The sequence below is a fragment of the Ptychodera flava genome, chromosome 2, assembly GCF_041260155.1.
Source record: "Ptychodera flava strain L36383 chromosome 2, AS_Pfla_20210202, whole genome shotgun sequence".
NCBI classification, from domain to species: Eukaryota; Metazoa; Hemichordata; class Enteropneusta; family Ptychoderidae; genus Ptychodera; species Ptychodera flava.
The window spans coordinates 31,602,982-31,617,516 of record NC_091929.1 but is presented as its reverse complement, the minus strand read 5'-3'; the positions used below and the strand labels follow the sequence as shown (position 1 = coordinate 31,617,516).

At 38.4% G+C, this 14,535-nt stretch overlaps 1 protein-coding gene across 3 annotated transcripts in view; it reads right to left on the bottom strand.

Moving 5' to 3' along the window:
• Nucleotides 1-14,535, bottom strand: part of LOC139119200 (F-actin-monooxygenase MICAL3-like) — an 81,104-nt gene that overhangs the window by 44,688 nt on the left and 21,881 nt on the right. For all 3 annotated transcript variants that reach the window (XM_070682887.1, XM_070682893.1, XM_070682896.1), the window contains exons 2-8: nucleotides 12,616-12,956; nucleotides 11,659-11,866; nucleotides 9,836-9,952; nucleotides 8,730-8,831; nucleotides 7,915-8,171; nucleotides 6,169-6,426; nucleotides 4,949-5,279 (exon numbers count right to left, since the gene is read on the bottom strand). In XM_070682887.1, the coding sequence (XP_070538988.1) occupies nucleotides 4,949-5,279; nucleotides 6,169-6,426; nucleotides 7,915-8,171; nucleotides 8,730-8,831; nucleotides 9,836-9,952; nucleotides 11,659-11,866; nucleotides 12,616-12,876 (1,534 nt within the window). In that variant the 5' untranslated portion in view covers nucleotides 12,877-12,956. The remainder of the gene's footprint in view (nucleotides 1-4,948; nucleotides 5,280-6,168; nucleotides 6,427-7,914; nucleotides 8,172-8,729; nucleotides 8,832-9,835; nucleotides 9,953-11,658; nucleotides 11,867-12,615; nucleotides 12,957-14,535) is intronic.

Sequence of the window (14,535 nt, the reverse complement as noted above, 5' to 3'; positions counted from 1 at the left end):
TGGTCTCCTCAGCATCAACAGGGTCTTTGCTTTGAATACTGCCACCAGTGTTGGTGATCGGGAGAGTGTGAACGCTGCCATCGGTGTCAGGTTTGGGTAAGGTCTCAACACAACCAGTGGATGCGGCAGGTGTGCTGTCAACTGTGTAAACCTCAGCGTTACTGTCCCCACTGAGATCAACACTCTGTTTGTAGTGTAAACTGTCACCAGAGCAGCCTTCTTTTTGAGTAAAAACACTGCCATCATTGTCAGTTTGTGGAAGCATCTCTGCTGTGCTATCCAAGTCCGTATTGGATTCAGAAACAGAATCGCAATCTCCGTTTGAAATAACTAACATCCTAGGGAAAGCAGTCAGCTGATTTAACAGAGCAAGTTGATCTGAATCTACTTCAAAATTATCAACATCAGTTTCGTAGAGTGCTGCACTGTTCTCTAAGTCAATCTGATTCAAAATTTCAGTTGTCTTTGCGGAGTCTTCTGAGGTATCTTCTACAGAGCTTTCAGCAGTACAGACAGAGTCTCTAAAAGATTCTGCATCACTCTGTATTGTTGTGTCACTGCTGGATTCTATGGCAGATGTGAAATATGATTCTTCTGGCTCTGAATGACCCTCCACTGCCATCTCCACTAGGTTACCATTTGTGAAAACACGGCTCCCTTCAGAATCAAAGATTTGCTGATCAGTACTGTGGAACACCTCTGTTTCTTGTGCACTATCCAGTCCTACTCCGGTATCAAGTTCTAAATTCTTGCCATGATCATAGTTCAATGTACTTTCATTGACTTGCCCCAGCAGATTATCATCAAAATCTTCAGCGTCAGTTTCACTCTCAAGGCTTGGTACATGGCGATGATCATTGTCAGATTTCTCAGAAGCTGTTACCATGACACTGTCTGTACTTGTGTCGTTTTCAGATTCATCCTGTAAACTTGATACGTTTTGATATTCATTGTCAGATTTCTCAGGGGTTGTCATGACACTGCCTGTCATTGTTTCATTTTCAGATTCATCCTGCAGACTTGATACAATTTGAAAATCATTGCCAGATTTATCGGAAGCTGTTGCCATGACACTGCCTGCACTTGTGTCATTTTCAGATTCATCCTGCAGACTTGATACATTTTGATAATCATCATCAGATTTCTCAGAAGCTGTTGCCACGACACTGTCCGTATTTGTGTTATCTTCAGATTCGTTTTGCAGACTTGATGAATTTTGATAATCATTGCCAGATTTCTCGGATGTTGTTACCTTGACACTGCTTGTAATTATTTCATTTTCAGATTCATCCTGCAGACTTGATACATTTTGATAATCACCATCAGATTTCTCAGAAGCTGTTGCAATCAAAGTATCAACATTTGTGTCATCTTCAGATTCAGTTTCAGATACCTCACTGACCACCATTTCCCTGTCTGTCACATTATCAGGGGTGTGTATCTGTTTCTTCTCTTTCATAACCTTCCACATGTGACCTGCCTCTTCAATCACAGTTTCCTTGTCTCTGCCTTTCTCAAATTCCCTTTCCCAGTGTTTGTTGGCAAATTCGTGGAATGGAGAGAATGGAACGGGAAAGGCAGGCTCGAATTCTGCACCTTCAATTTCTGATGGAATAGTAATATTCTGTAACGGAGCAAGCTTTTTCAGTCCATCCTGAAGCTGATCGGCAAATGTACCCTCATTGATGTTGGGACCTAACCCTGGCATGAACACGAGTCTTGGGAACAACCCATGTGGTTGAAGTCCACCTGGAGTTTCTTCCATCTTTGATGCACCACTTATATTATCACCACAGACACTTGGAAGATCTGCATTATTGCCTTTGACATCATCATCATCATCTTCATCAGAATTTACAATCCCACAAGACATCACTTCAAAGCTCGGCATGCGACCAATTTTTGCATATTTCAACATTCCCTCATGCACGGATTCTTCAACATCGCCATCAGATTCACATTCTGCCTTTGCGGTGTCAGCATCATATCCGGATGCCCCCTCACTGTCATCGGATTCTGACTCGTTGCTTTCTGTTCCCGATTCCTTGTCGCTCATCTCCTGCCCGCTTTGTTTGTTATCATCGCAAATGTCCCCGCCATCACCATCATCATCATCATCGCCATCATCATCAGAGGCCGATACATCAAAGTTATCTACATGATTCAATTTATGAAATTACACTCATTAACACTTAAATGCACGAACAAGAAGCAGATGATAACCATGGCTGATGACGTTGATATATGATTGATGATGAAACTTCCATTCATTGCTGTGTGGGTTTACCTCCATGAGCACCATTTAACCCTGACTGTTTGGCTTTAACCATTTTTGTGATTTACGGTTACCATAGTGCCTTGATGAGATGAATGACATGTCGTGATGGCGAGTCCATGATGTGTTTGACACTCTGATGACAGCAAAGATATGTTGTCCTGCAATCTTTTCTGTCTATAACTAACGTGATACCGAAGATGGCAATGCTGTGACCTGTCCAGTGGTGTGGTTGACATTATAATTGTGTCACTTGTCTGTGAGTCTGTCTCTCAATGTGTAACAACAGAACTGCCGATGCACCAACTTCTTCGATGATTGTCTGTGGCATTACAAGTTGCATTACGACTTTGCAAGGATCAAAACAGGAGAATGATCAATGGCTTATTATTGTATTTATTATGTAGGCAATGACTTCTACTGAGCTGGCTCGGAAGGTTAAATCTGATTGGTCGCTTTTCACTATTCACACCAACTTAGGGAGTATATTGTGTATAATTCAGTGATAATGGTGAGATTCAAACAACCAATTGGATAAAAGCTTCCGAGATGCTGCAAATTAGCCCAACAACTTTGTTGACTCGAAATGATCTGTAACTTGATTTGAGATGACCGATGAGCAGAAAATAATATGGTAACCTTGACCCTACCTTGTCTATGATTTGATGAAGACCAGGAATGAACAATGCTGAGAACAGTGATATCTACATGATAAAAATACCATAACTCTGGAATAATTAATGATATGAGTTATCTATACGTATGCTGTGATTTTAGTGAAAGGTTATAAATAGTGCTTTATTTATTTGGTTTTATATATGTATCTTTGAATAATGTTTGTAGCATCACAGTAACACTGTATCTTGTGAGGTAATGATAACGTCACTCGATAATATCCCACAGTGGGTATCTTAATCTGTTCAACTCCCCCCCCCCCCCCCCCCCCCCCTTTCCTGTAAACTGGTCCACAATCACCCTTGATAACAATGGACTTGAGCCAAACCATGGTGGTAAAAGGGTTAAACTTGAGGTGCAGCACTAGAGTATTCATTTATACAAAATATCAGTGACTATTATTTGAGTATCATCTTGAGTCAGACACTCTATTATCAGTGAAGTGCTGACATGTTCTAAGTTACCAACATGATGAACTGTAGATGTGTCTTGCAGTGGTAGTAATCAGTAACACAGGTTTATTAACCTGTTCATCCCCAGTTCCCAGTAAACAGGGCAACACTCATGACTGATGACAATAGATTTGGGCCGAACCATGGTGGTGAAAGGGTTTAATGTAGGGTAAACATGATATGAGATCATGATTTTCTTAAGAAACAGAAAAGAGCACACCATATCATCTTGCAATAGCTGTTGTCTGATCTGGAAACTACCGTACTTGTGTACTGAACAACAAATGTGAGAATGACATGGCAATCAGAAATGTTATATATTTGAATCAAATTAACATTTATGAAGATGGCAAATCTAGACAAAGCACAGATATTGACTACTTGTTATTCATATGCTAATAGAAATCTGTCATGTGACTAGAAAATAAGCAGAGATAACTCAAATCATTCAGTACCAAAGTCTTGAGTTTCAACATTAAATCGGACAGTTTAGATCTTCCTGTGTTAAAGGTATACAGTCACCTATAATCTAAATATGCCCATATATGGTCAAAGGGGCGTTCCTTGGTATTCAAAATGCCCATGTGAGGGCGCTGTTTTTAAAAAGTGGCCACACGCTCAAAATCTGAGATTTGTTAGACTTTCTCTTTTCATGGTAACTGTGGCAAAATTGGAACAGGTGATAGTATACCTTTAACTTAGTAATTTCAGTCTTGTATTGTGAGCATTATGGACCTACAGCTTGAATTTTCTAAAGTTCCACCTTCATGGGCAGCAAACTGTGTTCAGGATGGGAGTTAAAATAACGTTGTCTTTTCCTTTCTTTCAACTATACTAAGTCCTGAGTTGGGACAAGTGAAAGTTCCTTAAGAACAATTGCAAATTAAATTCATTTGTTGAACAGTAGAGCCGAATCAATTTCAAGAAATGTTTGATGTCCTCCTCAATGTTTAATTAACATGTAATTGTGTGACAAAGTCAGAAACTGGTACAATGTAAAAGGTAAGGAAATGTTTACTAGAGAAAATTGTAAGATTGATCAACAATACACTGATATGTACAGTAGGTGATAGTTGATTGAGGCAAAACGTCTTTCCATCCATTATTATACAGTAGATTACGAGTGGGGCGTAAAGATGGCGATGTAAAGTCTCAACAAATGTCCATTTGGGGAGAGAGTTGAAAATATTTGAAATGAAGGCAGTTATGAGTAACTACTGAAAGATGAACAGTGTCCCCTGAAAGATAATGGCATAACCTCCTTTGTAACCAAGAACTGGCTAACCTCAAAAAATAATGAAGTATCTAGGCAGTCAAAACTGAAACCCCCCCCCCCCCCCCCCCCCCCCCGGGTCAGTGATGTTGAGAGATCACTGAAATAGGTCCCCTTAACCTTTCTATTTGATAAACAAGACTCACTAGCTCTGTGATCAGAAGTGGATTCAAGAACTTATAAATTTAATGGGGAATGAGAAAAGGGGAAAAGGGTCTCTAATATGTATGCAGATGGTGTGATGCTAGAATTTTCAGATTTCACAAAACTTACTTTTTCTCTGTAGCTTAGGTCTTGACTTTTCAATCAGCATTTCTTCGCAGATGACATCTTTACCATTGTCATACAGCAGGATACAGCTGGCCGGTTCAACAGCCGCCGTGTTCAGATTGGGGTAACGGGTCTTGGGGTCTACGCTGTACTGATGTAGATCTTTATTCAAGTTCTCTGGGGTCGTCTGGGCTAGGAGACGATAGATGCTCTCTCTCTCCGCAAGCACTTCCAGGGGTGAGTATCTTCCGGATGCCCAGCTTCGGATCATCCAGGAGGCATCCGCACAGCCAAGGAAACCACGAGCACAGCCTGACCCGGTCGGCCAAAAGGGCTGAAAAAATATGCGAGGCACCAACATGCATTATAAATGACAAGTCATGAAGAATACCACAAAATATTTGAGTATAAGAAAACAATTGTTACAGGGCCCGTACTTGCGTCATTTGATAGTTATTCACTATTTTTAGTTTTTAATGCCAACTACAATTTCTTGTGCTACTTACAGGTTATTGAGATACATGGTATTCAGGTTGTCACCTTAACCAGTAAATATATATAGGCTGCATTGTTACTATTGACCAGTGAATTCTGGTCTGGACCAGAAGTCAAATTCAAATGATGATGGCACATTTTACATGCATGTACCGGTATAAGGCACTGCACTGACAAGCTAAAAAGCTGGTGTTTCAACATGCTTTTGGGAGTACAACAACAACTTGTGATTGACATACAAAACGAAAATAGTGAAAAACTCATCGAAAGCTACAGCTACTGACTGGCTCTTTAATATCCTCAAATAAACATTTTATCTGTGTGTATTTCTTGTCCTTATTTTGCTGTGTGATGCGGACGTTGTTATTTTTTTCATGTTTTGATTTGAGCAAGTACCTGAAACAAAGATTATTATTTTCCATTGATGACTCAATCAACAGTGTGTCCCCTACTAGTATCTTTCAACATTTCTGAAATATGAAAGTCAATTTAAGACATTGTGCAATATTCTTTGTGTCGTCAGCTTTCTACCAATAGTTCTAATATGTAAAATTTTCTTGATTCGGAAAAGTTTCTTGCATCTCAATCATAAAATTTGATTTACATAATTAAGCATTACTTGTCATTACATATTGTGTCATTTATTTCCATAATCAAGCATTGGATGACTTCAGAACAATTGTAGACCTTCCTCTTGACAGGAAAGATGTTAGTTTGACATTTCTTACCTCCAGTAAGCTGTCGCCAACTAATCCAACCAGGAGCTGGGAATTGTTTCTCTCGACTACCCTGGCGGCGTTCTCAGCGGCGTACATACTGGTGAAGTCAAACATGGCAACATCCGGCAGCCCGTAGTGATTCAGTGCGAAGTCTAACCGCGGCAGTTTCTGATTGGTGGAGAAGTCGGCAGCTTCCCGCGCATAATTAAGGAGAGCTTCCTGGCTGATGTTCTCACCACAGAGTAGCTGCTCTGCTTCGGCATAGTCCTGGAGTGATGTGATGTGAAAATTGATGAGTTACAGAAAAACAAAGCACAGTGAAACGTTTGTCTTTGTCCTGTGTGACTCGTTCTTTTATCATTCTCCATTTATCCAAGTAACTTTTGTCATGCATCCTGTATTTCTTATCAATTTATGTAGTAATTTATTATTATATACAATCATATTTCTTTCTGTCTCAACATCAATGGATGAAGGTTGTATAACCTTTGACGTCACAGGGATTCTGCACACATATTTTTTTTGTTTTTTACACGGTCATTTATTTCTCTGCTTACTTGTGTTTTAACCTTCAAAAAAAAGATTGTTTTTTAACCTGTGGAGTTATCGATATTTCATAAATCATGATTATAAATAGATAAATAAATACATTAATATTTAACATTAAGTAGCTGAACAACTTTCATCATCTGTTCTTTTTAACTATAAGAATGTCTGTTTCAAATGCCATTATTAAGGTAGAGTGCACCTTGGGGACAGATATTTGGACTCTAAAACTTTTTGAAGACTTTTGATACACTATTTGTGGGGGCTCACTTTGAAGCTCATGGTATAACTTGACTTTTCAATAGCATTATTTTTTTGAAAATCAAGAATTTTATTTTTTTCCCATAAAGTAAACACAGAGATGGCAGCCATCTTGAATTTAAAATATCTGTATTTTTAGGATAATTTGTTTCAATTGTACCAGAATTTGCATCGTGATCCTGATTTTTATTCTTGATTTTGAAAGAGAAAGATTTAAAATTTTGTTGAGGAATGAAAGTTTGAGCCAAAGTTTATGTCTCTCGATTTTGATGAAAGCATTTCCTTTATTTAAAATGTGCTAGTGCTGTTATGAGATAGTATACACAATCAGTCATCTGACAAAAAATTCAGGGTACAAGCAGTTGAGATAATCAACGTTCACTTTGAATTATTCAAAGACATATTATACTGGTATTTATTACATAATGCCTTTTACACACATGCCAGCTAGCATGTTTACCTTCTCACCAATTCCTCCTGCACCACAGCCTCCTAATTTTGAAGAGGAAAAGCAGTAGCCAAACTGCAACTTCCTTTCAAGTCATATGTTGTCTAACAATTTGAGTAATCAAACTTCCGAAATCTAATGCATTACATAATCTGTGTACTCCTTTTTACAATTTCTACTGAACTTTTGCTGCTTACATAAAATAACTTTTTTGTATTTTCTTTCACCGAAAACCAAATAATATCAAAGCAATCGGTTCCAGAATTGCACTTTGGCAGGGGTGAAGAATAGTGGGCCTTCGAAAAACTATGGTAGATTTAACATTATCCTAAGGGGTATGCTTTGATGTGTTCACCATGAAAGGCACCCCCAGACAAGCATTGATTTCCACTGTAAGGAGGAAGGGAACCAACACCGGATGAGCTAAATGCTTATGTAACAACAGTGTGCCAATCTTTTGATCCTGTAAGAGTGTATACCGATGCATTTTCTTTGCTTACCTGAAGAAGTACTCCTTTTTCTAGAAGACTTGATTTTTTGGCTGTCATCACAAAATAGTGGGTTTCGTCCTTGTAGTAGACAATGTTCTCTAAATCTATGCGTGTCTGGGCTTTCAGGTCTTTGAAGAATTTCTGGTTGAAGATGTAAGCCACGCCGCTGATCTCCTCCACTCTGGTCTCAGCTTTCGTGTGTCTGTTCACAAAGTTTGCGGTGATCGCGATGGCTAGCTTGCCTCGAAACTCTTTCCTCTTAAACCCTGGATTGGACACGTGTGAAGATGATGAAAGAGTTTAGAGTCAATCATTGCACACTGCCTGTCTTGGGTGCTATGTGACATAGTATGTCATCAGTGTTCCCGCCAAGACTTATTTGCATACTACTTGCACAGTGTCTGAGACTGTCAGTCATTTCGACCAGAATTAGATTTGGTAACGATGCACATCAAAATTCGGGGGCTAAAGTTGGAATCTCGGTGCCCATTTTACTTCTGCGTTTTACGTTTTAGCTCTCACTGGCCTCACAGATGCTACGGTAGCAACACACAGTGCATGTACTCGTTCAGAGTACGTTGTGACTATGTGACTGCATTTACGTAACTCGATAAATTACCATATACAGAGAAGGCACAAGATTGCTGTTCCTGTAGCCACCATGCTCTTCAGGCACTAAGGCCTAAGTTACTCACCCACACAAAACCTTAGAGGGAACACTGTATTTCATCGTTTCTGCAAAACACAGATTTCACATCAAAAATTTCAGGAGTCACACACACTCCTGATGTAATTAGCCTTTTAAAACAAGAACCCTATCTTACCTCCTAACGTATTCCTTTTACCATCAGCACCTATTAGCACATCAAATTCATAGTCTGCTATAGGGTGATTTGGTGGGGATATGTGAGCTCGCCATCCTATTCCTGTATAAAAACAATATGATATCAATGCTATTTATTAATCATTGACAGAGAAGGAAAAGATAAGCCTCCATGGTTTGTGCCATAAAAACAATTTTCAAAAACATTTGAGTAATGTATTATGGTATAAACCTATCAGTATATCTGTACAATGACACAAACATGTTGATATCTGGGTGTATATACCGTAACGCACCTATTAATGTTTGCCACTCAGGGGAGTGCAGGGCAACAGGGGAAACTGATTGCAAATTGTATCCCAGGGCAGGGGATTACCATGATATGCAGAGTATCTAGAATTTTGACCGATACTAAGCCCTTAATTATTTACATGTAGCCTCTATTTTCCCACATCCTTAAGTATTTGACATACTTTAAACACGACTTGAAAAAAAGGTCTAAATCCCTTGTCAATATAACTTTTCATTGACTCGGCACATGGTGGGGTGATACTTTCTGGCAGGATTAGGGTGAACAGTTCAGGTGATGACATTTTTTGCTGAGACAGGTGAATATATCAATATGCTGGTCAGACAAAGTAGAAAATAGTAACACTCATTTCATAAAAATTTGACTGCAGCACTAGCAAACTACACGGCAGGATTGCTAGGCTCGTGTCATTACTGGTCTGGGGACCACAGTACCGACTGCGTTTGCTTACCTGTGATCTGGATGCAGTATTCAATATGAGTTGTTCAACAGACACTGAAAAATTTTGACTAATGCCATCACATTTCTGCACACATCAAGCATTTTTCTGATGTAGAGGATAACACAAACCTTCGCTAAATTTTTTTGGTACAGCTTTTGAAAAAGAGTGACGGCAAACAAAATAGGAAGGCCATGCCGTGCTTTCATACTATGCGTTTACTAAAGGTTTACTGCATCCACTCATGGTTGTAGGTGGCTGGGGTTTGTTTTGCTTCTTCACACCAGGCACGACAAATCAAAGTGAAAAGAGAATGTACACATTTTTGGGGTGTGTGCGCCACCAAGTGTTGACCTACTTTCTTCTTCTTGGTTCTCCGGTGGTTCAATAAGTCCTTCAAATGCTGTATTGCCATGGACTTCCACTCCAAAGAGAAGTGACACCTTCAGTAGCATGCACTGCAACTGTCTGATACCTGGACAAATCAAATAAGAACATCACAATTTATTTTTCAGCAATTTCAAACATACATGTATGATTAAAAGGCCAAAAAAATTATTTCAATGATTATACCAGTTCTGGTCACTGTAGTAGAATGGAAGAGATTTTTGTTGTATCACACAATACACAGTCTCTGTCCTGTTCAATAATTTATGGTCTCATAGGAAGCAGGAAGCTAGCTGATAACAAGCTAACAGTTTTGGAAGAGTTAACCAACCTATCAATAGTTTGGACAAATGTCCTCGGGATAAATTTGAAGAGGCCATCTGTGCATTTTCACATGTGAAAACATTATTTAAGCAATGTCCACTAAGATTGATCGCAGCAAAATCTTTCAACTTTTTGCAGAGAAAATAGACGAGGTACATGTATGTTACAAAACACACATGGGTAATAGCATATGTTTGTTTCCCCTATGGGCATGTGAGTCCCGCATGAGTTCTGCCAAAAACAGTCTGTTCCACATGGCCTACAGCAGAGGGAAGCAGACTGTTTTGGAATGACTCACAGGCACCCAAGGGAAAAACGCATGCATTGTTCCCCTTATGGCCAGTCAATATGTGTATGATGCAATACTTTCTATTGTACAGCTTGATTACTTTAAAATCCATGTCATGTTCAACATTGTCAGAGAGACAAACTCTGCAATATTTTGACAATAATATACAGAATATCGGCCTTGAGAGCAGATATTAGTACCTAACTTTTACAATACTTTTATGGTCTACCACTCGTGGAGGCTTATTTTGAAGCTCATGAAGTCAATAAAATTCCACTAGCTCATTTTTGTGAAAATCAAAAATTTTATCTTCCCCAATAGAGTTAACACACGGATGGCGGCCATTTTGAATTTCAAGTGTCGTAAGTATAGGATAAAGCCCGAGTATGAGGGCTCTTCTGGTATATAAAGTCCAACCCAACAATAAAATGTCGAGGCCTCAGGCCGAGACATTTTATCGTAGGGTTGGACTTCATATACCAGAAGAGCCCTCGTACTCGGGCTTTATCCAACTTAAAAACTATCGCCCTTAACTGATATATTTTCGTTTTCAATGTGTTTACGTCAACCGTCCCCTTTGTCAATGTAACATGTTTAGGATATGAATTAAAACTTTTATTTGTGAAATAGCCTTCCAATGTAATGGAACATCCTATAAATGCCCTAGGGCACATTAGTTTATGTTTGTACCACCGCAGATTTTGTGTTGCAGCTGGTTTCCGCTGTGTTACCAATTTGAATACAAAATTTTACTCCATGACAAATGATTTTTATGCTTGGTTTCGACAGGGAATGGTTAAAGTTTCCTTACAGAAAATTTGAGCAAACGTTGAAGTCTTAATTTCGCATACCACCTAAACCGAAGAAAAAACTACACTATAATCAAACATAGACTTAACACAAGGTTGCCATCCATTTTACATTGTAAGTATCAGTAAATATTGGGTAATTTAATTCTCTGGGACTAAATTTTGTATGGTGACCCCTGATTTTTTATTCTTGATTTGAAAGGGAATGGTTTTACGATTCCTTAGAGAGAATTTCATTAAAAGTTTAAATCTTCCAATTTCAAGGCCCATACTTCCTTGAAATCATAAGTACAATTACAAAGGCTGTCAAACTTTACTGTGGAAAAAAATTTATTCCGTTCTGGAAATGGGAAGAACTTGCAGACTACTCACTAATATGGTCAATGGAGCCAGCACAGAATTTGCCGTAGAATTTCTTAGCACCAAGAGAACGCAGGTCTTCAATGACATACGGCCACAAATGCAGGACGTTATTTCGGCTGAAGCGGTCTCTCTTCTCTACAACGACTACTTTAGCACCAAGTAAGGAAGCATCAATAGCTGAACGGAGGCCACACGGACCTGCCCCTATGATAAGCACCTGTGTGTGAAATAATACAAAATCATATATGTCAGATCTTCACTGTTTTCACAATGTCAACATGAAGTGTAAGAAAGCAATTTTTGCCTACATTTGCATATATTAACCCTTTGACCCCATGGTTTGAACCAATCCCATTGTTTGCTATGGTAAAGTTTGACCTCCAGACAGGGAAATGAGGGTGAAAGGGTAAAAAACGTGTCCAGCTTTTTGCTACATGCTAGTATGCATTACTGGTACATGGAGAGTGTTTGTGTTACATGTATATGCAATGTTTTGACAGGATATATAACTAGGGTTCATCAGTCAGTTCACTTGGGTTTCCAGTCTCTCACATCTGTGCACTAGGTACTTGGCTAAACCCTTCACGAAAATGGTTTGACCAAAACCCATTGTTAAGTGTGAGGATTGTGGACCTGTTTACAGGGATGTGGGGGTGAACAGGTTAAACAAAAATATTCTTTATCATCATCATCATCAAATAGTTTACCGGCATGTTCTCCAACCTGAGTAAACCATTGATGGATGTTCAAAATGTATAGCAGGGATTTGCAGCACTCCTGCATCCATTTTGCTATAGAGGGGGTCATATACATGTACAGTACATATACTACAGGCTACTCCCTTCCACTTGAACTTTGGTATAACCCTATGCGTACATGTATATTTCCCTACAAGAGAGCTGGACCTCTACACTTGATGACAGAGGGTGACAGTGCTGGCTTTTACCATACAACCGATTATCTTACCTTTGTATTTGTACATGCCTTCCCTCCTTTGTAATCTTTATGTTTAGCTTTCTTGTCCAGCTTAGCCCACAACGTCTTGGCCTTCCAAGACGTCAAGCGGTTCTTAAGATATGGGTAGCAGGACTTGAAGTCGTTTGGCTTGACCTCCAGGAACTCGCATAGGTCTGTGAAAGCACTGATGATGGTACGAAAGGTGTTGGCATGCATGAACTGGTCAAACAGACATGTGCTGTAATCCGGTTCTTCTTCCTTGGGCTGCATGGTATCTGGCAAACGCTGGCACAAAAATACTATTGTTTCAAAAATAAACTGTGGATGGATTTACATGTAATGTCCAAAACCTGAAAAGAAAACAATATTCATACAATCAGAATATCACCTTCAAGTGAATAATAGACAATAAGTAACGGCTCAGTAGTTTTTCAATTACAAAGTATGACAAATTTTATGGAGTTTCATTGTCCAGGTGTACACAAATAATAGTATACTGAAATTGTACATGTACACTGTATGCGTATGAAATATGAATTGTCAAGGTGTAAATTGTACATCTGCAGATCTGCATACACACAAGTACATGTAACTGTACATGTGGGTATACAATGTAGTTGCATGTTGTATTCGTGTATATGATGTGCATTACAAGCATTCATGGGCCAGTTTACATGTACCTGGGCTCCCTGAAACTCACATGTACATATGCCTGTGTACCACAAGACATTTTGAATACTGAATGAAAAACGAAAACAATGTGTCAACACTGATGCCTTGATTTTACTCAAAATTATATGTACACATATTATATATATGAACATGTACTGTACAGTGTATAAGGACATTATGTATGTTTAATTGTTATAATTTTGAATTCAATGTGGTACAAAGGTTCAGAGGAACACCAGCATTGAGTGAAAGATACTATAGAGCGACTTTTTATGTTGGAGTGAAACTGTGAGACCGAGATAAACAGCTTGGTGTAAACACAGGAAATACATGTATCTACATTACACAAGAATAGATCGCTTCATATAAATGGTTGTAGTAACATTTGAACACCAGAATGTTACATGTAGCCTCATTAAAATGGTTTCATTTCCCAGAATTTCTTTGATGAGATAGAACATAATGCACTGGGGATAAACAGTACATTCCTATAAATCTCAAAGTCTCCAATTTTAAGATTGTGAAATTTTTAAGGGCTTTTGGTACATCAAGAAGACGGGGCTCTCCACTTTAATCAGGCAAATTCCAAAAACTGAATTTTTTCTTGCAAATTTAATTTGACACAGCAATAAGCATTTGTAGTGAATTTCACATGTAATCAATTTATTTCATTGTACAGTACTTTGAATTACCATGTTCGTTAGCACCTTATAGAAGTTTTTGTAAATCACCGTTTTTGCTCCTAATATTGGTTTTACAACCATTTTTTCAATTATTTTTATTATAATTTTTAACCATAACGTATCCACAGATGATATAGTAGTGTAACAAAGTTATTATTAATATAGGAGAAAGGCACAATAACTGACTTTGAAAATTAATTGAACAATATATGGTTGTTGTATATTCATATGTCCTATCTAAACTGTTGCATGTACACATGTACAGTATACATGTACATGTACAGTGCAGTTTACATGTAAAGTATGTGTATGGATGGACGAAGACATTTGATGCCTAAGAATAATAACACATTAATAGTAACAGTACATACTATGTACGGTACATGTATACATGTAATATACATAGCAAACACTTGATGACGCATTCATTAGATGCAAGTAGCATACACTGTGTATCATATTAATATAATATGCTAATCACCCACATTTTTTCATTGGACATGTGATTACTTTTCATTTATCATGGTTGTATGATTCAATGATAAAACATTAATACCACTGTCAAATGATATTG